General features: G+C 44.6%; 1 protein-coding gene across 2 annotated transcripts in view; it reads left to right on the top strand.

The window, feature by feature from the left end:
- LOC147717709 (E3 ubiquitin-protein ligase TRIM39-like) overlaps positions 1-24,025 on the top strand; it is a 141,163-nt gene that overhangs the window by 51,435 nt on the left and 65,703 nt on the right. Inside the window, exons 4-5 of one of the 2 annotated variants that reach the window (XM_086924492.1) lie at positions 716-738; positions 13,089-13,198. In XM_086924492.1, coding sequence (XP_086780618.1) covers positions 716-738; positions 13,089-13,198 — 133 coding nt within the window. Of the gene's footprint in view, positions 1-715; positions 739-13,074; positions 13,199-24,025 lie in introns of both variants that reach the window. The other variant, XM_086924493.1, reaches the window with a different exon arrangement.

Genomic DNA, 24,025 nt, shown 5'->3' on the forward strand with positions numbered 1-24,025 from the left:
CTGATCATTGTTTACAGGTTATGGTAATAGTTCAGTTCCGGAACTCAGAGCCTGTGGGGTCTTGTTAGGCCTGACTCAATCCCCAGAAGATGCTACACCAGGGGTTTTCAGATCTTACTTAATATTTAGTGCAGATCTGCAATGTCATACATTATATTTTCCATAATTTGGTGTACCCCCTATTGAGTGAGAGGGGGTTGCTTTGGAGGTGTGCGGGGTGGCTGTTCTTCCAAATCTGCCACTTCGAGTTGTTTAGTGGCTGTAGTAAGTATTTTAAGTATTTTTCTACCCTTTCACATAGGCTATTAATGAAGTTATTACAAAAAAGTCCTATTAATTTATTGGTGCTGTCTTTAAAAGTTGTTGCTGTAACCATTACAAGCATCTGCCTTCATTAAGGCTCCAGGAAGTAGATTAAGACCTTGCTTTTTGCATCATTATACATTCTTTGTTGTGAATGTTGTGCCAAGATGATCCTGTGTAAGTGTTTAATAACCTAGCATAACAGTTCAATATGTGTTATATACTGTAATTGTTGATTCAGTCACAATCCACACCCTTGGCTGGTGGCTAGATACGGTACAAGTGTCTGTCCCATCTGTCTGAAAAACCTCTCTTCCCCCAGTAGCGGCTCAATGTCTCTTCGCAAACGATATCGATGCTCAGCATTGTGGAGGGTGAATATTTATCTTCTTTTTTCTCTTTTCCTCCCTAGGATGTTCAGATCATCTTGAGCAGGTACGTTCTCTTCCTCTTATGTACATTTGAGACTTGCCTTTGGCCCCTGCTTGATTTTCAAATTCCCTTTCATTTTTGTATCCGTTTTTGAAAAAGTCCCCTTTAACCAAAGCGTGGTTTCTTGTCACTTTTGGTGCATAGCATGAAGCTTGCACCTGAAAGTTACATTCTACATTGGATTTCTATATCTTTAAGAGATTCACAGAGTGGAATAAGGTCTGAGCAAACCAGAGCAATTGCTGCTCCAAATATAAGCAGGTATGGTACCTTCATATGGTTGTGCCTGGGCCATTAGCAAAGGAAAATGTGGGCGAATCATGAATAGACCCGTAACTGTGTTAATCATTGTATACTTTTCCTCAAGCATCGAGCACAATTGTCAAGGTGCTGAAGAAATTTGTCTTTGCAGGAGTATTTGTTAAAAATAAAACATAGCAGCTTGGGAAGCCCAAGTCCAAAACAGGATTTAGTGCAACATAGCAGGGAACAAAGCGAAATATCAATGGACAAATCGAATTACAACTAAGGACCTGGTTACGATATTGGCGGACAGGGTTACTCTGTCACAAACGTGACGGATATCCTGTCCACCAAATAACAATTCCATTATATAATACACACATGATCAGTGGCTATGCAAAGAATGCCCATACATTCAGAGCTTTTACACACGTCTCCGGGAATTCAAATGTAAAATTCAAGCAATCCGGTAAGATTTGGTGCTACCATGGTATGTGCACCCTGCCACCTGGGGTTCAAAACCAGACCAGGAAAAGTCCAGTTCGGTGTATAATTGTTCAAAACATAACAAGGTCCACATTAATATATATCTGTTGAACGAAGTGGTGAGACAAAGTTGTGATTGACTTCCGTGTGTTTTTTTTCTTTCATAATGTTCATTATTTATGTAAATTCTTAATACCCAAATGCAGAAAGGCAGCTGACACGTGTTTCGTCAAAGAGACTTTCTCAAGGCTGGAATAGGAAGTACAATGAAGAGAATGATAGAGTGCGCCTCAATATGGTGCCTCACTCTTGTTACGTGATTTCACTTTTATGGAGCCCATATTCTTCTGACTTTTCTTGCTGCTTGCATACAGACATTTTACTGCTCGCACACAGGCTTATCAAGGCCTGTTACAGCACGCTCCATACTTGGTTCTGTGAAATCACGTAAGTCAATTGGAACTTCGTCTCACCACTTCATTGAACAGACATATAATACTGTAGACTTCTCTGAGTGCTTCAGTATTGTTTTTGAACTATAATTCCATTATAACCTGTGAAACTTGTAATATGGCGGATGGAATATCTGTCATGTTTGTGACAGAGTATCCCATCTGTCAAGATCAAAACCAGGCTCTAAATTCTTGTTGGACTAGTGCGCTTTACATATAATTCACTCCAGTACATATACATTTTCACTTAATACAAGTCAATGTAGTAGGATCATGTGACAGCAGTTAGTTTCAGCATAAACGTATCTGGTATCCAGACCAAGGACTTGTAATGCTAGTACTTTAGAACAGTTCAAACAATGGCACATTAGGCATGACCGTCAGAAACTACGCATTCTGCTACGGCATAATGTTTTATCAATACTGTCAAAAGTGGTCAAATCCGTTGAAGGCCACTTGTCTCAGAGTACCAGAACCATAGGTATCAACACCAATGCACAGTGTCAGATGAGTAGATCGTACAAGAGAAAGCAAACTGTCTAAATTAACTCGCTCTGGAAACTGCAATTAAATCTCAAATAACTTGGTCGAGTTGGAAACACTTTAGAGTTAATCAAAAGAAAATTCTCTTGTTTAATCATGAACTCCTACAACTTGTTGGATGCTCGCTATTACTTATTTGTGCAGGTACTTAAATCAACAAAATAATCCTAATGAGATTTATGCTTTTTCATATAAAGGTAGGTAAACCGGAGAGGGGTTGGATAGACAGTCTTTCATTTTGACTTGTTGGGTTCTGTGTTAGAGAAATGAGGTGATCCATTTAAGGACCTGACCGTTGAGGCCAAAACGAGACTTGAGTGAGTTGAGAAGGGAATTGTGGTTGACTGTATCAAAGGTAGCCGAGAGGTCGATAAGAATGAATAGGCAGGATTCATTGTTGTCAAGGGAAGCATGAATGTCGTCTATCATATTTAGCATGGAGGTTTCCATGCTGCAGCCTTTTCTGAAGCCAGATTGCAAGGGGTCAAGATGGTTGTAGTTGTTAATGTGTTTATCTAATTGAAGCAGAGCACATTGTCCCACGGCTTTGGAAAGAAAAGGTAGGTTAGAGTCCTCAATGCGACCGGACAGGCCCCCTATAACCAGATCAAAACAATCATTTTGGACCACTTGGGTCTGGACGCAGAAGCATATAGGGTGCGTTTCCGAAAAGAGAGAGGAATGCAAGGAGAGAATCCGAAGACACTCTTCTTCAGATTGAAGATGGCCGCCGATAAGTGGTTAACCCCTAACATCAGTTATAAGGAAGAATAATGGATAAAATCTACTTAGAACAATACCTCGAAGCCTTGCCTTATGTGACACAGAAGTGGCTGAGGCAACATTCCAATGTAACCACATCCCAGGCAATGGAGATGGCCTCCACTTTTTCCAGAGCGCAACCCCGGTTACATCCTTGGGAGTCAGACAAAACTAATAAACCGCCTCCATGACTAGAAAGGAAACCCCGCCCGCTGATGGATGTTCCTGTGTCATGCCCCTTGAAAACAGAGATCGCGATGTTTAAAGGCCCTCAGTGTTTTGAGTGCGGCCCAAGGGGAAATATAGCACGTTTGTGTCCCCAGAAAAGAAATACAGAAGAATCCATGAAAGTTGGATACCTGCCCAAAGCAATTATGTATACTGCAGAACTTGGAGGAGCATTTCACGTAAGTGTATGGGTTACAAATTAAAGCCCTCCTAGATTCAGGATGTAAGCAGTCGGTAGTGCAAGGCGTGTTTGTGCAACCACACCAGGTGATGCCAAACACAGTAGTATACATTAAATGTGTTCATGGAGACATAAAGAAATATCCAGTTGCATACATACCCCTAGAACTAACAGAGGGGAGAACACTGGTGGTTAAAGTTGGGGTTCTAGAAACGCTACCTGAAGAAATAATCATAGGGACTGACAATCCACACTTTCTAGACTTATTTTCCCAGACAATACAGCAACCAATGGCCAGGAAAGCTTCTCCCGTCCCAGCTTTGACCTTCTCCGAGCCGTGGACGACCGACAGAAGTTTCAGGTTTGAACAGTCCAACGATTCTACCTTGTTCAATTCATGGGAACAGGCACACTATAACCTCAATAACCCAGACCCCAGGTACACACGATTTGTGATTAAAGACGAACTCCTATACCGACAGGTAAATGCAGAGAAACCCCTCCAGTTACTAGTCCCCTCCTCATTCAGGGAACAAATAATGTTCTATTCCCATACCCATCTCTTGGCCGGTCATACTGGGAGTGAGAAAACCACTCTGAACGTCCTACGTTATTTTTACAGGCCTGGGGTATACAAAGATATCAAAATACATTGTCAGGCCTGTGAGGTATGCCAAAGGAAAAATACTCATAGACCACCCGCCGTTCCCCTGCAACCCCTTCCAATAATAGGCTCCCCTTTTGAAAGGGTAGCCAGGGACCTAATAGGTCCCCTTCCAAAAAGCCGGCGAGGAAATCAATATGCTTTGGTCATTGTAGATTACGCCACGAGATTCACCGAGGCCTTCCCACTACGAGCCCCAACGTCGAAGGCTATAGCAGAAAAATGTGTGGAATTATTCTCAAGAGTTGGGTTTCCAAAAGAGGTCTTAACAGACCAAGGCACCCCCTTCATGTCTAGGTTGATGAGGGAAGTGTGTCAACTCCTGAACCTCCACCAAATCCGGACCTCTGTATATCATCCTCAAACAGACGGACTGGTGGAGCGTTATAATGGCACACTAAAATCAACCCTGAAGGTAATGCTGTCCATAAACGGAAATTAATGGGATCTTCTCCTCCCTTTGGCCCTATACGTAATCAGAGGACAGAAGCAGAGCAGCCTGGGGTGCTCCTCTTTTGAAATGCTATGTGGACGTCAACCCAGAAGTCTGTTGGAGATGACCAAAGAAGTGTGGGAGTCTGAACAACAGGGAGAAACAAAAACTCTTCTGGAATACAGTCAAAACCTGAAAAACAAATTCGGTAAAGTAAGAGACTTCCCCTACTCGCACCTTGAAACTAGCCAAAGAAGACAAAGAGCGTGTTATGATAAAGGGAAGAAGTGGAGACGCCTCGAGTTGAACGACTGGGCTCTCGTGTTGTTGCCGTCTTCTTCAAAGAAATTTCAAAACGAATGACAAGGGCCCTTTAAAGTAATTGATACCCTAGGGAAAACGACCTACAAACTGTCTTCCAGAAAAACCCAGATCTTCCACATCAACATGCTAAAAAAAAATGATCAGATCCCCCCCTACCACCCACCACCTTACCATACCTACAGGACCCCACCCCGAATCTACTGTAGAGGAACTCATTGTTAACGAAGACTTACAACAAACCGATCATGAGGGTTTACAGAAAGTCCTCCTTTCTTTCTCCCAGGTATTTTCAAATCTGCCGGGGAAAACCACCCTCATTGAATATAGAATAGAAACTCAGAAGGGGGCCATAATCAAGCAACGTCTTTACCGAATACCCGCAGCTAAGAGGCCTGCCATACAAAAGGAAGTCCAGGAAATGTTACGATTGGGGGTGATCCGCCCATCACGGAGTGAATGGTCTTCTCCAATCGTGATGGTGCCCAAGCCCGATGGGAGTACAAGATTTTGTATGGACTTCTGCGCCCTGAATTCGGTGTCTTCCTTCGACGCATATCCGATTCCACAAATCGACTAATTGATTGAGAAATTGGGGGAAGCTCAATACATCAGCACACTGGACCTGACCAAGGGCTATTGGCAGGTACCCCTAAGGGAGGAAGACTGGAAAAAAACGGCCTTCGATACTTCGGATGGCCTTTACGAGTTTAACGTCCTCCCCTTTGGGTTGCATGGGGCTCCTGCAACCTTCCAAAGATTAATGAATGAGATCCTGAAGGAACACCAGGCCTTCAGTTCAGCATACCTGGACGATATTATAATTTTCAGTCCTTCATGGGAAAAACATCTATTACATATACAAACCATTCTAACACAACTAAGGGAGGCCGGATTGCATGTGAATGCCAAGAAATCCCGTATAGGATACCAAAAGGTGAAATATTTAGGGTACCTGTTGGGACATGGGATAATAGAACCCGAAATAGAGAAGATCAGAGCCATTGCGGATACCGCCTTCCCCAGAAACAAAAAATAAATTAGGGCATTTCTGGGATTAATAGGTTATTACCGCCCCTTTATTCCATCCTTATCCGAAACAGCAGCCCCCCTCACAGACACTCTTAAAAAGAACTATCAACCCCAAGGCTATCAGAAACCAACCCCTGAGATGTGGCGGGCGTTTAACACCCTCAAAAAGGTCATCACCACTAAGCCGGGCCTATCATCCCCGGACTTCTCTCGACCATTCATTCTTCACACAGACGCTTCTGACTATGGGATAGGGGCGGTCTTATCACAAAAGACCGCTGACTAAATAGAGCACCCGGTCCTCTACATTACGCAAAAACTTTTCCCTAGGGAGGTAAAATACCCTACTATAGAAAAAGAGTGCCTTGCAATCAAATGGGCAGTAGAAAAGTTGTGGTACTATCTAGAGGTGCACCCATTCCCCCTATTCACCGACCATGATCCCCTACAATGGATGAGCCGTAACATCTACAATAACCCCAGGGTGTTACAGTGGTTTTTAACGCCCCAACCGTTCTCTTTTCAAGTCTGTCATCGAAAGGGCACGGAGAATGGGAGTGCTGACTACCTTTCTCGCTTTCCTCTCCCCGATCGGGAGATTCCAGGGGTGGTGGTGTGTGACAAAGGGGAGCCGGATATCCCCTTATGTCCGGAGACACCTCAAGGACGTTTAAACACATTCTCCCCTTCTTTTATACAGCAAGAACTGGAAACTACCAGTGACAGACAGGGGTTTTTCCGATACAGAACAGAAGGAGGAACACTGTTACTTTAACTGGGCAGAGCTAGAGCACCACCCCACCCCCAGAAGTGATGTCATCCAGGAAGTAAATACCGGTAGCCAGATAATACCGGTGTGTTCATCACCCGGAGACACAGCAGGCTTACGGAGAAGCGAGGTAGAATACGAGGACGAGGGCGAAGAAGGATAGAGTGAAGAACGAGTGGAGCAAGAGGCAGCTGGTGAAGACCGGAGAGCGGAGGCGGTTTGTGACGCTGCTAAGCTGGGAGGCCAACGACAAGGTGCATCGCCCAGCCACACTTCAAGGGAAGCGTGGCTCACCCAGGTACGTTCCCGTATAGCGGGCTGGGCAGGCAGCAAGGGTTTTAAAACCCCCTAGTTCCTTCACTCGAACGTTCCCTTCACTTCCCTTATCCTCGCACTACCGGCACTCTGTGTAGCCCGTCCTTGGAGCTAAAAACCTTGGGCACGTGCGACATCCTCACTCCCCCTCCCGTCACACTGTACCATAGAGCAGCCGACTGAGACAAGTCTACCTTTTCTTTTTCTCTTTATTGAAAATCTTCTGTGACAGCAACGACGGCCGAGTCGGAGACTACATCTCCCAGAAGCACTTGGGGCTGGAGAAGAACAGGGCTGGAACACCGGAAAGAGCGTCTCTCACCTATTGGGATTGATGTGGAGCCCCCTCTCCCTTACTATCGGAGTACCGTACGGAGACGAAGACTGTTAAAGCCAATAAAGCCGTCCTTACCTTCTATCCCTGTGTCTGTGAGTCTGTTCACCCCGCAACATAAGGTCTCGCCTACGCAGCATGCATGCCCTGCATATGAAAGGACCTCTTGAGATCGCTTCCGATCCCTCCGCTGCCGCTTGTTAATAAGCGCAACTGGAATCTGTGCATCACTCCCTCTGACAACCGGAAACCAAAACTGTTCCGACTCAGACCTGAAAGTTGTCTGCGCGGACCAACACCCTCCTCTCCAAAACCGCAGACAGAAACACTTGCCCGCTACTAAATGAGGGTGGTACACTCCGACTACCGGAAGGACTGCTTGGACGGAAACCCATTCAGACTTGACAGCCAAACAACACTTCAGATTTAAGTCCATTCAATCAGTGTGGCAGTAGCCGGTGCTCCAATCCTAGGTCCCCTTAGACATAACTCCTTCCAAGCAACTACCAGAGTATGTTCAGTATGAGGATTGGCTATGATACAGCCTGGAAGATTTTAAATTTAGCCCAAGTGACATTAGTTGAAATATCAACAATTGACAGTGGGCTATGAGCTGAATTCTTCAGCGGTCCTGTAAGTATTTGTCAGGTTTATCCTGGGCAGGAAGTGGGAGCTACGGTACGCCTCCATGCTACAAGGAAGCAGACCGGGGGATACTTCCTGGCTCTTTGCAGGCAGAAACACAATCTTACGCACTCATCTTTTAACAGTTTCTTTATTGCCAAATTTATACAGCTTTACAAGACTCGGCAGCGTAGTTTGAGAGCCTAAAAACAAGAAGCTACTAGTTAAGAAGGGACTGGGAATCTGCATAGTTTGGTAAAAAGGTAGAATACATTTTGTTATTAAAGCAACTAATGTATACGGAGATTTAGAGAAAAAGCTGCAATTGGAAAGTAATCCTAAATTGGTGGGTCAGCAGATGTTTCTTGAAGGTAGCAAAGACATGAATTAACGTAAGGGCAAAACATTCCGTAGTTATACTTCCTTGGATCACTGCAATTTGTTGCCAGGTCTCGTGCGTTGGGCGTGACGGGCGTGAGTATTTCTGGTTTTCTTTACAATGTAATGAAATAGGTACATCGGTCCTCATGGCATGGTGTACCCCACATAATATAGTCTTGCTATCTCATCCTGGCTTCTATTCTTATCTCATCAAAAGCACTGCCCAATCAAACAAATACTGCCACACGTTTAACAGTCTAATGCATATTTACCAGCTCAGAGGTAGAAATGGCATTGCGCTGCCAATGGGAAGGATGCTGGAGATTGTAGCCAGGTCATTATTGGATATGATGGCATCAAGAGTAGCACCTTTGGTGTGGGTGGGCGAGTGACAAAGTCGAACAAGGCCATTGCTTTCTAGAAGATTGAAGAGATGGGTGACTGTGGGGTCAGCGGTATTGTTCCAGTGGATGTTAAAGTCTCCAAGGAAGATGTATTTCGAGTTGGAGAGAGAGGATTGTGAAAGAAGGTCAGATAGTTCCTCAGCGAAGGGAAGTGGATCACCCAGAGGGTGGTAGGTGAATTGGGGGGGAACCCTGAATAATGAGATTAGCGCAAAGGTATTCAACGGTTAAGAGTTCAGTGTTTATAACCCTGGAGAGTTGCATTTCATTTTTGTAAACAATAGCTAGGCCACCACCAATTCTTTCCTAATGATGGAGTAGCCCGGGGGCGTAAGTGGGTCAAGCATGGCCATTGAGTGGTCATTAAGCCAGGTTTCTGTAAGGAAGGTGATCTCAATGGATTAACTAAGGAGGGTGTGGTGCCCTGATGTTGTGGATTGCTTCTCCCATGATTCCCAGTCCCTGGCTTCTCAGCCTGTGAGTGTTCTGAATGGAATGCTTGGTGTGTGGACTATGAGTGGAATGCTTGGGTGACTGAATGAGAGATGACAGTTGATGGATGGGGCTGAGCAGCTAGCAGGCTGCTACTGGTGGGGTCTGCTTTGACTTCTACCTGGACTTGTTTACCTGTTTACCTATTTACCTGATACCTGAATAAACATACGTTGACATCACTCCCGTGTGGCCTCCTGATTACTACACTTATTTTTGGCGACGAGGATGGGATCCGAACCCACATGTTCATAGCACAATGGATGTGGTCTCCTGATTACTACAGGGGGTTTCGGATATTTCAGTTGTGTGTCGTACAGCTGAGCGGTAGCATGCAGGATAGGAGCTTAGGGTTGGCTTTGGCGGTAGTACATGAGTGTATGGTTGTAAGTTGGGTAGGAGGTCTGGGCAAGATGGAAGAGGAGGGGGTTCTGCTCATTCCCAAGATCACTGGGTTGCTGGAGAAATGGGGGGTGCATTCAGGGATCAGGGGTTTGGGAAGGTAAGAGTTGCATAGGTCCATAGTGGCAGAGGGGGAGAGACTGTACCTAGCACGAAGCAGCCTAGAAGATCTGTTGTAGAGGGGAATAGTTTTCCAGAGGTTATGTTGGGAGGGGTGAGTGAGGCAAGGGCGGGGGGGGGGGGTTAATACAAACTGCAGAGGGCCTTGTTGTTCAGAACCATGAAGTCTTCTCTGAGTCTCATGAGTTCCGTCTGAACGGTTGAAAGGTTCAGTTCGATATTAGAGAATGTCAGAGCGATAAGGTTGAGTGTTAGTTCGGGCAGCGAGGACGGAGTGGAACGTGGGGATTTGGTGTTGGCCGTAAACGAGAGCCTGATCGGTGGCGGGGGGAGATGCAGTGTGGCGGGGTCAGAGGGGAGCTATTGAGGTGGAATGTTGAGGAGGGGGGGTCACTCATGCAGTAGGTTGTGAGGCCGGGGGAGGGGATATGTTGGAGAGAGGGGAGGTGATGTCATGATGAGGGGAGGAATGATATTCGGTGGTAGAGGTATAGGTGTAGAGGGGGGGGAGTGGTGGGAAGCAGTGGGAGAAGGAGCCGGGACTTAATTATCTCCACGTGCGTGGGGGGAGTGTAGTTCGTAGCATTTTTTTTATGAGGTGGGAGGGTTGACGTTCCAGGGGGAGGGATTCGGGAGATGTAGAGGCCTTCGGTAGCGAGTTGGATTTGGGGATGTCGGTCGTTAGATAAGGAGGGGATTTGGATGGAGGGATGCTCAATTAGGGTGTCTAGGGGGTGTGGGCTTAGGGCTTGTGGGAGGGAAATGTGGGTGACCGACATTTGGAAGGGAGAGGGTTTAGGGGCAGGTTTGGATAGAAGGTCTGTCAGGGAACTGTAGAGGTGGTCGAAGGTGTTGAGGTGGTGTTCAAGTGCTTGAATGAGAATGTTGCCGGTTTTATAAATGGAGATGTCCATTTCTCCGTTAAAAGCTGGGGATGAGGAGGTAGATAGCTTGAAACCATATGGGATATTGCCGGATGTGGTGATTGTGAGATAGTTCAGGAGCATGCTTTTCCATTTGGAGTGCCGTTTGGAGAAGAAAATAAGGTTTGTTTTTATAGGCGAGGTAAGGCTATGGTAGGAGTCCACTATGAGCGTTTCTGGGCGATGAGTGACTAATTTATGCTTAACGTTTTTCTTGGCATGTTTGGATAGATTGGATGGGTATACGATAGTCCTGGAATTGGGACCATGTCTAGAGAATGCGGGATCTGGGGGAGTGGGGATGGAAGATTGGGGGGCATGATGGGGGAGGAAGTTGAGAGGAAAAAGGAGAGGAGAGGAGGATGGGTCAAAAGAGGTGAGAGGTAGGTGGCGTTTGAGAATGGAGGTCAGATGGAGAGGGTGGACCATCGGAGGGGCAATTGTGACGATTAGAGGGGAAGGGGGTGGGACATAAAGAGGTGAGAGGTAGGAGGGGTTTGAGATTGTTCTCATTTTTGTTATCTCCTGTTTTGTTTTTGTCTTATTTATCAGTAATCACAGTCTTGTCTCAGTGTTTCTTCTGATCCTTACCAATTTGCGCTTTCAGCATTTTCTTGTTGCGCTTTCTCATTCGTTGCGTAGTCCCACTCATTCAAGCTTTCAAACTGTGCCAGTCAGAGCTGCGTTTCATCCCAATCATGGCGCGCTTCAAATTCTCAATCTTTTTCACATCAACTTTACCATACACAATATACGGAAACTTTTTATTGCCAGCAGTAATTGTATTCCATTTTCTAAGCCGCAAACTTGCATGAAATCCATGATCCAAGAGCATCTCCTAGGCGGGGTACCAATTGAGGGTGGAGACTCTCCTCCGTTAGCCAGAATCGCAGATTTATTCAAAAGTTCACCCATTGAAATCTCAACCGAGCCCACAATGCCCACAACACCAATACAACCAATCACAATAACAGAGCAAATCGAGACTTGAAACACAATGCAGGAACCAAAACAAATAGACCTTTGTCTGCTCACTGGGATACGGAACTGAAAAATAAAACTCACTACAGAAAGGGAAAAATACCTTAAGTGCTTTCATCCACACCAATATAGGTTATAGATAAGCGGTAACCTACCTTTAGAGTCAGCGTGTCTATCCTAATGCACAAAAGAATAAACAACAATACCCAGATGAGTTCATAGACAACCAGACTATGAAGGGTTTCACAGGACTTTAACCTGTAACTTGACGTGACTCCACATGTCTTTTCAGCAAACAACCTCATAAAATTATCTTGAGAACTTGGATTCCTATAAATCTGTAAACCTTATACAGAAATCCAAAAACCTTTTCACGTAGGGCACATAAAATCAGAAAATGTAAACAGCTTCAGCAATCTACCCAAAACATTACAGTGCAGTTTTCAACACATGCACAAGGACCCGTAGGTTTTGTTGTTGGTATCCTGCAATTGAAGCTTGGATACCACTGCTTGTATGCATCTTGTGATGCTCCTAATTGTCACCTAATGGCAGTCCTCATAGCCCATATTGTGTGATGCTCGGCTCTCGTATAGCATGGTGTGGGGTTCTTTCTGAATCTTTATTTGTGCCCTGTTTTCGATTACAAGAATCATGTGTCCTTTTTTGGTTGTGTTTTGCGTTACCATGGCATTACCCTCACCTACTTTGTTATTTTAAGAGTAGAGACATGAAACTTTCTTACTGTGTTTAATGGTGGCACTTAAAATATAGGGGTTTAGGTATGTAAGACTATGGTTTCTCCTTTTGTGAATCTGCTCTGCAAAACAATTTGTATGAGCATGTCTTTTATGGTCATGTGCTGTTATACCATAAAACATTTGGGCTTTTGTAAATTGGCAGGGATCTGGTCTGAACCCCACTGGGTTGTGCCTCATTGCACCTGCTGAGAAACTGGAACAAAGGCTGTTGTATCTTAGCAGCACCATCTTGTCTAGCTTCATTTATTTGTGTGACTGGAGATTGGGAACAAATTCAGAGTGAAAGACTGAGAACCAAACATTTCCTGTAACCACTGACTGATCCAGGACCCAGAGAAAAGGCTGTTGAGAGTGCAGTGAGATCCATAAGAGAAAACCTCTTAAGATGTAGCAATGAGATTCTAAAGAGTGTGCTACTCCTTGGTGTAGACTAAAGGATGCAGTGAGAGTGAGCAGAGTATGCTGCTGAGGACCATTTACTACATCACTCTGTAATCCACAGGTGTAATAACGTGAAGGCTCAGAAACTTCCAGAAGATGTGGCTGTGGAGCAGGTTCTGAAGAGCATTGGAGAAAATTCCTCCCTGCAGGATAAACTCTTGGAATTAAAAGGTAAACTGACATAAGATTGAAAGGGAAAGCCCAAGTAAGAACTGTTCATAACAAATGCATCCTACGAAGAATACTTTACACACAGGCAAAGGTTACACAAGTGCTGTCCTTGTTCTGTGACGTTAGGTTGGAGGGTCGTGTAAACAAATAAAGGATTGTTTTCAGAAGTGAAAGAAAATAAAGAGCGAGAGAAAAGAAGATTATGAGTATAGCAAGAATGGAGGAGTTGTAAATGGTGCTAATGAAAGTCTGGCTGGACAGACCGCACTGTGAGACTGTAATGCTGTAATCCAAAGGAGGCCTGTGTCAGCTCACTGCATTTGAACTGAAGATCTATGTGGTGTGCGGACATCCATGTACGGTTGCATGGATGTCAGTGAATGTGTTCTGCAGTCTGTATTTTGGGAATCTCTAGATCAGGACGAGTGTCGCAGAGACGTCTTTGAGAGCATGCTTCACATCTTTCTTTCATATAGAATGTGGTCTCCTGGATGCGGCAACAAGATCTGAGAAACTTTACTGCATTTCCAAATTAATTGGGGCGTGTGACCCAGGAAGGAATCGTTGCTTCCATGTAGTTCTAAATACCTGAATAGTGTAACAAGGTGGATTATTAATTGGAGTGGATGGTAGTCCACCACGAGAAATAGAGGCATTAACTTGTGTGGTCCAGGCAAAGGTTTCAGAAATGTAAACCTGAGCTTAACCCGTGATAGCTATGACACACAGCAGACAGGCTTAGCAGAAATGTGTAAAGCATTTAGTAGTACCAAAGCAGTTAGACAATGACAAAAACACAACTAAAATGACATTAAAAAAAGTCAGAAATCTAAACCGCAGTAATTAATTTTGAAAGATATTAAGAAAAAAAGCTAACTGAAAGTAAATCATTAGTCACTGTTCAAGGGGGGTGCAGGTCCACCCAAGTCAAATCTTTTAGTTGAGACTTAGTCTCTGAAATGGAAGTCAAAATTCTTCTGTGGGGCAGGGTTGCAGACTGTATCCAAGAAGGTTAAAATTTGCCACCCAGGAAAGTTGGTACTTGATCTTTTGGAGCTCAGAATCCTCCCGCGGGGAAGGGCTGTGGGCTGAATCCAGGACGTTCTCATTTAAGTCGGGTAGGCTTGTCATAAAGATCCACTCAAAGGGCCGTGTGAGCGGCCAAAACCTCAGAGCGTCACCAACTTGATTTTCTTGTCCAGTGAAGTTGCGCTTTGGAGCAGATTGACTCTGGTCAGTCCTGGTCCTCCAGTGGTTTGGCTATCTACAGACAAGGGCCCCAGGAACCTTGGACATCACTTAGGGGTCAGAATGTTTACCAGCAGAGCTGATTAGCAGGGTCCCGTCCTCTTCCAGTTACAACTGCTCTTTCTAGGAAAAAGATCCAGTGCAGCTTGTTGTATCCCTGCAAACACACAGGAGGGCCAGCTGATCCTGGCTTCCACTTTTTTGTCCTGGGTGTAAGTGGGAGTATGTTGAGCCCTTCACGTCTCCTCACATGTCTCAAACAGCAGGTGATCTTTCACAGGTCCAATGATCTGCAGAGTGTTCCTTTGAGCGCTGCATTTATTGTTGGCACTAGCTAGTCGGGTAAAAGTTCCCAGATGCAACCCTATCCACTTATTTAGCAGTTCCTGTTTGCCCTACTGCAAACAGTCCCACAATTGCGCCTTATTCCTTACATACAAGATGTGGAAACACTTGGGGCCAGATGTAGGTCGGTCGGTACCGGCCGAAAATCGGTATTTTCGGCCGTTACCGACCGGTTTGCAAGATTTGGCATGTAGGGGGCAATATTTTACCGAATCGGTAAAATTACTGATTCAGTAATTTTACCAATTCGGTAAAATAAAAAATCGGTAAATTTACCGATTTGAAGCCACCCATATGTAGGTGGGACTCTTCAGAGTCCCAGGAGCCTTTACGAATCGGTATTTTACCATCAAAACCAATTTGATGGTAAAATACCGATTCCGGTGTGCATGCACATGTGTGCATGCACACCTATGTCATGTGACAGGCAGACCTGCCCTTAGGGCAGGTATGCCTGCCACATGGCACCTGTGCCTGTTTTGGGGGTGCCAGAGGGTGTAAAAGTGACACCCCCTGCACCCTTGTGAATTCTTTAATTACGGATTCGGTAAATACCGAATCGGTAATGCCTAATCATTCCTATGGGCTTCAAAGCCCATAGGAATGAATGGACATTACCGATTCGGTATTTACCGAATCGGTAATTAAAGAAGTGTTAAGGATTCGGTAACAAATCCAGATGTTGGCACCTACATACCATTTACCGATTTTGAAATACCGAATCGGTACAATTCGGTATTTTAGAATCGGTAAATGTTTTTTACCTACATCTGGCCCTTAGTCCCTTGTGCAGAGTCTTTGTGCCCACCCAGAGGTGTGCTCAGGGAAATGAGTACCCCCGCCCTTTGTGGTGAATCAAAACTGGTATTGGAGCTAGCTAGGTTTTTTCAGTTGAATTTATAGCCAGCCAGGGTGCCCTCCCAAGGACTTACCTTACATTTACTTGTGAGAGTACAGGCCCTTTACAAGTTAATGAAGATCCTGGATCTACCAAGGCTGGTCTTCCTATAAGGGAAGACTAACAGCTTCCCACACCCAGACATTATTTCTGCTCTGGAGGCAGCTTTCACACCTCATTACATCAAGCAATGGCTGGCCTGCTGCTGTCAGATCAATGGAAATTAGCCCCCAGGAGCTTCAGTCAAGGAAAACCTAACTTTCTAAAGTTGCTAGAAATGTGCTGTTTTTAGTTAAAAATAATGTAACTACAAATTTAGAATTTAAGAAGGGAAAAGAAACTAGATTAGAACTGTACATAGATGTGGAAATTTATTAACTTGATCTCACAATATAAGAGAGATTATAAAGCTCTGCTAAACTAAATGAGAAGGTCCAAGAATTGCACTTTGTAATAACCGAGCAGAGACTACAGAGAGAGGTCTTAAGTTAAGTCAAGAGAACCATACCCCCTCCTAAAACTGCAGTGGGTCTATGCTCCTGTCCTCTGAGACATGGCCAAGAAGATCTTGCCGACGGCCCAGGAAGACCTGAAGACATGACTAGCTCAGTTTATTCAGAATGGGCAAGACGCAGTAAAGAGAAAAGGCCATTTCTGCCTTGGAAGAACTGCCAAACTGTTTCCTGCACAAATTCCGGAAATTCCAAGGCTACTCCAGGGTGCTGTTGTAGAGGCACTGCCAGTCTCCTCATCCCCTACAGCAGTCACTCAAGTCCATTAGACGTCTGATTGGGGATTTTGCAGGCAGCGAGCAGGTCATCATTGTTATCAGTTCTCCCGGTCCACTTCCCCTGCTGCCACAGCCATCAAGCCTCTTTGAATGTATGACGTTACTACGCCAGCAAATACCACGCAGTAGGTTACAACACAGTCCTTACAGCGACACTGTTGTTACCACGCATGGCTTTACATCGCAAGTTGTTTCTACGACTTGCGCTAGATGGCGCGCTGGACTTAGGAATAGTATACATTACTATTCCTACTCCAGTTAGCGCAACAGCAGGGAATGTGTTGGACTTAAAATCCAACACATTCCCTAGTGTTGCACGCCACCTAGCGCAAGTCATTGAAACGACTTGAGATGTAAAGCCACGCATGGTAACAACGCGGTCGTTGTAACAACCGTTTTGTTACCTACCTGCGTGGTAACAACTGCATTGTGTACTCGGTTTCCCAGCCTCTGTAGCTTACCATTAGTAGCAGGCATCCACCAGAGAGGCAGGATCCAGCACTTTCTCCAAAGGTCGTGAGTCATCACTCTTGACAAATAGGCCCTTCAAATCTTTCAGCAGCTTTGCCCTGATGTTTCTTTCTGCCCGCCGCACCTTCCTCCCACATTGAAGCGGGTTTCAGACAAGCCTCTATCCATTCTAATGCAAGGAGCCATCAATAGAGTTCTCGACTCTTAAATAAGAAAGAGTTGTTACTCCTGCTATATCATTGTTTCGAAGATGGATGGAGGCCTTTGATCTATCCTAGATCTCCGCCCACTGCAGAAGGACAGATTCCAAATGCTCACGCAGACCCAGATTTCTACTACTATTGTAAGATATAAAACACATGGATACCCAAATAGAATCTCAGCCACCTGAAGAAAAAGCCACCCTTTAAAACCGGCAAGTCTTCAGATGTTTGCAGAATAAAGCCTCTGTCGTACTGAGGCGGAGGTAGAGAGGGAGGGAGTTACATCGTTTTTGTGCCAAATATCTAAAGGAATGCCCTCCCTGTCTGCAAATCTGTGGTACCTGAGCCAGACTAAGATTAGCAGAGTGCAAGAATCTAGAAAAGACAGTAAGAAGTCACAAAGTGCCTCAGATAATGAGGTTTCGATTGTGACAGCACAGTACAGACAAATCAAAGTGCTATGAATTGGATGCGCTTTGCCAGAGGCAGCCAGTGGAGGTTCCTCAGCTGAGTCAAGACAGTTCCGCACCTAAATATGTGGCCATGAACATGTACGGCTGCATTCTGGGTTATTTGGAGTCTTTTGGTTGAGACCTTTGAAGCACTAAGATGCAGAATATTGCCATACCATATTTGTGATATGATCAGTGCCTGGACAATGGCCCTTTAGGTTGAAGCAGGCAGGAGCCAGAAAATCTTCCTCAGGCACCTCAACATACCAAAGCAACATCCAGTCACAGTGTTAGTCTGATCGTCTAATCTCAGTTCCTTAGCCAACGATATTCCCACATTCTGCACCACCTTTATGACTTGCTGCAAGGACCCTAATAAGTGCGGTCACAAAGTTGAATCCCACAGGCTCGGTTGGTACCCAACTATCAAAATCTGAGTTTTGCTGCCATTGAGTTTGAGGCAATTCAGCCTCTTCCAATGGGCAACCGCTTCCAAACGAAGTTTGAGTTGAAAGGGACTTATCTGAGTCCCGAGTCAAGGAGAATACTATCTGAGTATCGTCCGCATTAGTGATTATGGAAAAATAAAAAGATTCCACTAAAGGGTGGACACAGACATTAAAAGGCATCAGAAAAGAGTCCTTGGCGTCCCACAAATTATGGAACATTTTGTGGATGCATAAGGTTTACAAGCAAACTGAAAAGACCGATGCTCCAAGAAAAAAGTGAGCCACTGATGGGCCTTACCAGTAACGCCACAGTTCTAGAGTCCCCTCAGAAGAGTAGTGTGTGATATAATGTCAAAAGCAGCACTCCGATTCAAAAAGATGAGTGGTCCAGTTCCACCTCTGTCTAATGTCTGTTTTAGGTTTTATGAGATTCCGAGGCGTACAGAGTCCGTACTGTGGCTCGGAGGGCAATGCAATTGAGACAATTGCAGGAGTTTGTGAGATTCTAGGTACTCTCATAATGGGCTATTAATGTTTTTCTGGGCTTTCAGCCTGGAATGATAATAGGAAAATGGGCTGATGATTCTCTCTGTCTTGGATCCGAGCGATTGGCTTGTATCATTTGACCTGCAGGATGCCTATTTCCATATAGTCATCATGCATTCCCACAGGCATTTCCTGCTGTTCCAGGGCAGCCAATAGCATTTTTCAATTTGAAGTGCTCCCCTTGACCTCACTAGTGCCCCAGGGTGTTCATGAAAGTCATGGAAGTCGTAGCTATGCACCTTTGAAGGTTGTAAATGGTAGTTTTCTCCTACCTCATGTCTTGTTGTTGAAAGTAGGCTCAACACATTCAGTTGTAGAACACCTCTACAAGACAGTAAACCTCCTAACATTGTTGTAGTTCTCAGTCAATGAGTCAAAGTCACATCTGACTCCTTCTTAGAGGCTTCTTTTCATAGGAGCTGTCAGTTATTATCCTTTGTTGTAACAAGACATGGACATTCATGTTATGATCCAGATGTTTCACCTTCTATCCTTTATATCTGTGTGCGCAGAGCTGAGTTTTCTTATCCAGTAGACCAGATGGGACATGCGGGCTCTGCAATGGAATCTCAAGTTCCAGTGAGCCCAGCCCCAAGGAAATCTGTTGGATGCCATTCTGATTTCTTCGAAGACTGCACATCATCTGCCCAAACAAGCCCAGTTGGACCAGCGGCAGACTCCGCTCTCTTCTCCACCCAGAACTGATGGTGGTGATAGATGGGGAGGGCAGCTGAGCGAGGTAGCGATCAGAGGAACCTGGTCTCCGGCAGAAACCTGGCTCTGTATCAATCTGTTGCCATTGCAGGCAATTGGTGTCGAAGGCCTTCCTGTAGTCTACCAAAGAAATGCTTGTGCAGGTTCCCAAGGACAACACCACCACCATGTGGTACTGCAAAAAGCAGGGCAGAGTATGGCCCTGGGTCCTTTGCCAAGAGGCCCTGTAGAGTTAGCTGGAGCATTGGGTCATTTCCCTTGTCTTGAACCACCTTATGAATGCCAGGGCAGACGAGCTCAGCCAACAGCATCTGGCAGATCAGTAATGATGTCTGTGTCGCAAGGTGGCACAGCGCCAATAGTTTTGCTTTTGCACATTCGACTTTCCACAAAGAGAGTCCCTATGATATGTGTTCTGGCCTTCGCAACCCTACCTCTTTTGACCCAAGTTCTGAAAAAGATTAAATTATTGAAAATGTATTTTGTAAAGCAGGCTTTTGCCTGGAGGAGTCTTGGCACTCTATCACAAAATATGAGGGGGGGGGGGGGACTAGCAGCAGGAAGGAGGTCCAGTGCCCGTGCTCCTGGGGTTAAGAAAAATGCGAAAACTTTAGGTCACGGTTCCTAGATAGACGAGGAGAACAAAAGAGGCTTATTGTTTTTAGACACATTTATAGTGGCAGTCAACAAGGCTGTTTCATGTTGCCCTCACACACCCTGAGGGAAGTCACGCTTCATCATAGGGTGGTTGCTCCTCATCAGGCCGACGCTGTGATGCCCTGTGGGTCCACCGAATGGTCACTTTGGCGGAGAACTTTTGTTTTTATTGCCGTATGATGAGTGATAGTCTATGTGGGGTGGTGTTGGGTGTGCTGTGATGTGAGTTAAAACTGATTAGGGATATCACTGAAATTTTTAATATCTTGACTCCCCTATCAGATTTATAAACCTTCATAGGTTAATGCTACTAATGGGGTAATAAAATACCCTAGTAGCTTGTCATTCATACCCTTATTAGGGTCAAACTCTGGTCAACATGTTTCGCGCCGCTGGTGGTCAAAAAGATCTGTGGCGCGTCTTCTTGAGAAAAATAATGGGTGAGTCTTTCTTCAATTGCGTTGATACAAGTGCCCTATGAGTGATACCTACTTGTCTCAGTGTTGGATGTCCAATGAGGTATCAGCCTTGTTTGTTAAATTGGTGCCACTGTGCAACTAATACATATTACTGTTGTATATTCTTACTTGGTTCAATATGGCTACTTGGTGTCTGTAGTCCTTTCTTAGTGTCAGACCCGTCTTCAGGTTATTACGATATATTTATTAAGTTAGACAGCAGAGCAGTAAAACCTCACAGCTGACCAGACCAACTGCTCAGCTGTGAGGTTTTACTGCTCTTCTGTCTAACTTAATAAATATATCTTAATAACCTGAAGACGTGTCTGCAGCCTACCTAACCTATTTACAACAATTACCCAGTGAAACAAATAGACATCGTGCAGCATAAATGTAAGTAAATCGCATTTTGTAATGGCGTTTCAAAAAAATGAGGTCCTATCTTAAAGGAGTTTCGCCGGCAGGATTAGACCGGGAGGGTCGTTAATCTGTCTCTTTTCTATTGTGCATGTCTGGTGGCCATATTGAAGTGGTTGTTTCTTAAAGTTGCAAATAGAGAATATGTCAGAAGGATATGTTCTTGATTGCCTTGTCGCATAAAGTTGATTTCTGTGTATGTTTGTATGCAAAGTGGCCATAATTGGAATGACTCTTAACTATGTTGTCTTGGAACCAGCATGTCAAAAAGACATGTTGGGGATGGCCCGTCGCATGCAGTTGGTACTGATCATTAGGGGCCATGTTGGAGTTGCTCTTTTGTCATAATGAAGAGACTCTAAATTATAGTTAATGAGTGGAGAGTGGAGCCTATGAGAATCTTGAAATAAGTATAACAGGATTATATGTCATAGGTGGCTGTGATATGTAGCCACACAGTTTCCTGGGCTAGTGATGGGAGTGAAAGGACAGATATATTCTAATAGCTGTTATCGTCTAATTCCCAAGACCATCTACAAATGTTGGTGGTATAGATGGGCCGAAACTGTACCCCTCTATGTAAGGTGATGATGAACAACCCTAGTCTTATTGTAGCATCCAGAGGTATATCATGGACGGATATCTGAAGTGTCATGGGGCGGCCAAAGTATCTGTTCAATCACCTCATAGTCGTATTGCTGTATGTCGTGGGTGCCCGAGGCCGGGAGCCTACATTTAGATCCAAGCAATATCATAATTGAGACATTCATGATTGGTGTGGAGGCGGAACATCCAGCTTTGTTCCACAATGGGTTTGATTCTAGGATCGTCCATTTCAAGTAGTCAGTGGAGTGTTTCAGGTCATTGAAGTGGTTACACATCTTAGTGGCATTGCTTCCACATCTTATAGTACTCTTGTGTTCCCCTATTCATATTTTTATTGGCCTAGTTGCAATCCCTATATAAAGCATATGGCAAGTGCATGTATAAGATAAATACAATTTTTGATATTGCAATTCATGTGTTGTTTCTATGTCCAGGACAACAATTCCAACTGTACTGTCTTAGAGTGTTCGGTTGAGGTGCATGCAGAGCAGTTCCCACATAGATAGTGCCACCTCACGGGTGGTTTGAGATCTGGACTCTGGTCTGTGGTTTTGTATTCACCAGTTGGTCCTTCAAAATCGAACTTCTCTTGAAGGCGAAGCATGGTCGTTCAAGATCCAATTTGCCTGTATTGAGGATTTTCCAAAGTTTTATTATTATGTTTTTCACCTTATTGGATAAGGGCGTAAAAGTGGTGACACGTCATGGCATCATCCTTAGGTCATGTTGTGTTCTCTAGTAGGGCCTCTCTGTTGTTGTTGTGGGCTTTCTTTTCAGCATGTCTAATTACTCTTGGAGGGTAGTTTCTTTCAAGTAAATTCTTGCTGATGTCTTTGGCCTATTTGTCATAGTCCCCTCTAGCTGCTGCAATTCCTCCGGACACGAAGGTATTGACCATATGAGAAGTTCTCACAAAGAGCTTTAGGGTGGTGACTCTCAAAAGACAAAAGGTTGTTACAATCTGTGTTTTTCCTGTAGGTTCTGGTGTGTATCTGACCTTGAGTGAGACAGATTCAAAGGTCCAGAAATGGGATCTCTTCGTCCGAGATCGATCTTGTATAACATAATAAGGGGTTAATGGAGTTGTACCAGTTTCAAAAGGCCCCAGAGATAGTCTTGTCTCCTTTCCAGAAGACGAGGATGTTGTTTATTTACCGCTTCCATAAGATAATAATTGCCTGGAATGTGTTGGAGAAGAGAAAATGTTTCTTTACTCGAAGTTGGCCGTATAGAGGCATGGGGCTAAGGTACTTCTGATCGAGATCCCTTCTATTTGATGGTATATTTGGGTTTATACATAAAGAAGTTTTTTTTCAGAGTTAGGGAAGCACATTATATTATGAAGTCCAAAGCAGTGGTGGTCGATAAGGTGGCTGTTACTGGTGATAAGCGTGGCTCAAATCCACCTGAGCGACTTACCTCACTCATCTATCATTCTCATATAATAAGCCAGCCAGGCAGTGGAGAAGAATTAGTAATATATTTATTTGGCCATAATATTCAACTGCAGATGGGCCTTGTCAGGTCTACACCCCAGGGAGTGCGCCGAGAGGACTGCCTCATCTCATCACAGCAATACATTATAACATAGCATGGCAGAGTAAAACCACGCCCAGACTGGAAAAGTACTGGGCTCAGCAGAGGGTGAACAATGAACTCATACATGAGGCATCTGCACCTGCGAAGGCAACACTGTTATCTCCCCTCAAGGTCACAGAGCCGAGGCTCTGCTACTCCAGGGCATGGAAACATTTCTGCAAAACTAACTCAAGGCAAGAAATGCTGAAACAGGAATTTTCTGCTCATAAGGGAGGGGGGAAAACTGTTCAAACCACTTAAGGAGCTAAGAGGGAATACGGAAAGGGTCGCCCTCCACTCACAATCTACAATTCAAATAAAGACCCAGTCCAATAGCGTGCAAATGTAACAGTAACAACCAGGGTTTTTTTTTTTTAAATCCTACTCCCCACTACACTCTTACACATTATAAGGAGGTAATGTACTGTGCTCCGCTCACATTAAAAAATCTGTTCTCTCTGGCAACACCACAGAACACCCACTCGAAGTGAGCCAACCCAGAATTGGTCACACAAGTCCACCACAAACATTAGACAATCCTCTTAATAGAGGAAAAAATGTGCGAGAAGCAAATGACCCCTCACGGAAACACCACCATCGGGGTAACTGGTATGCAATTTCCAGACAGGCCCCTGTCTCATCATCAGTGGTCACTTGCTTCTCAAAGAAAAGTGAGAGGAAAGAAAAGACGTGTCCAAAACAAACAACATTTAAAGTGACAAATAGTGAAGTGCAGAAAAATCTGCTCGTGACAAACAAACACAAATATAACTGAGTGCTTAAAAACACACACAGCACACCAGTCCCTTAACCAATTTTATTCGTAGGGCGGTGATCGTGTGCTGTTAAATACTAAAAAGGCTGGTAGCTAATCATGCATACCATTACCTACTGCCAGTGCCGACATGTTTCACTGCTATGTTTCGTTAAGCAGTTTCATCAGGGCTGCACTCAAATGCTGCCACTTCACTTTTTTGGACACTAGTTCTATAAAA

This window comes from Lissotriton vulgaris, chromosome 5, assembly GCF_964263255.1.
Source record: "Lissotriton vulgaris chromosome 5, aLisVul1.2, whole genome shotgun sequence".
Taxonomy (NCBI): Eukaryota; Metazoa; Chordata; class Amphibia; order Caudata; family Salamandridae; genus Lissotriton; species Lissotriton vulgaris.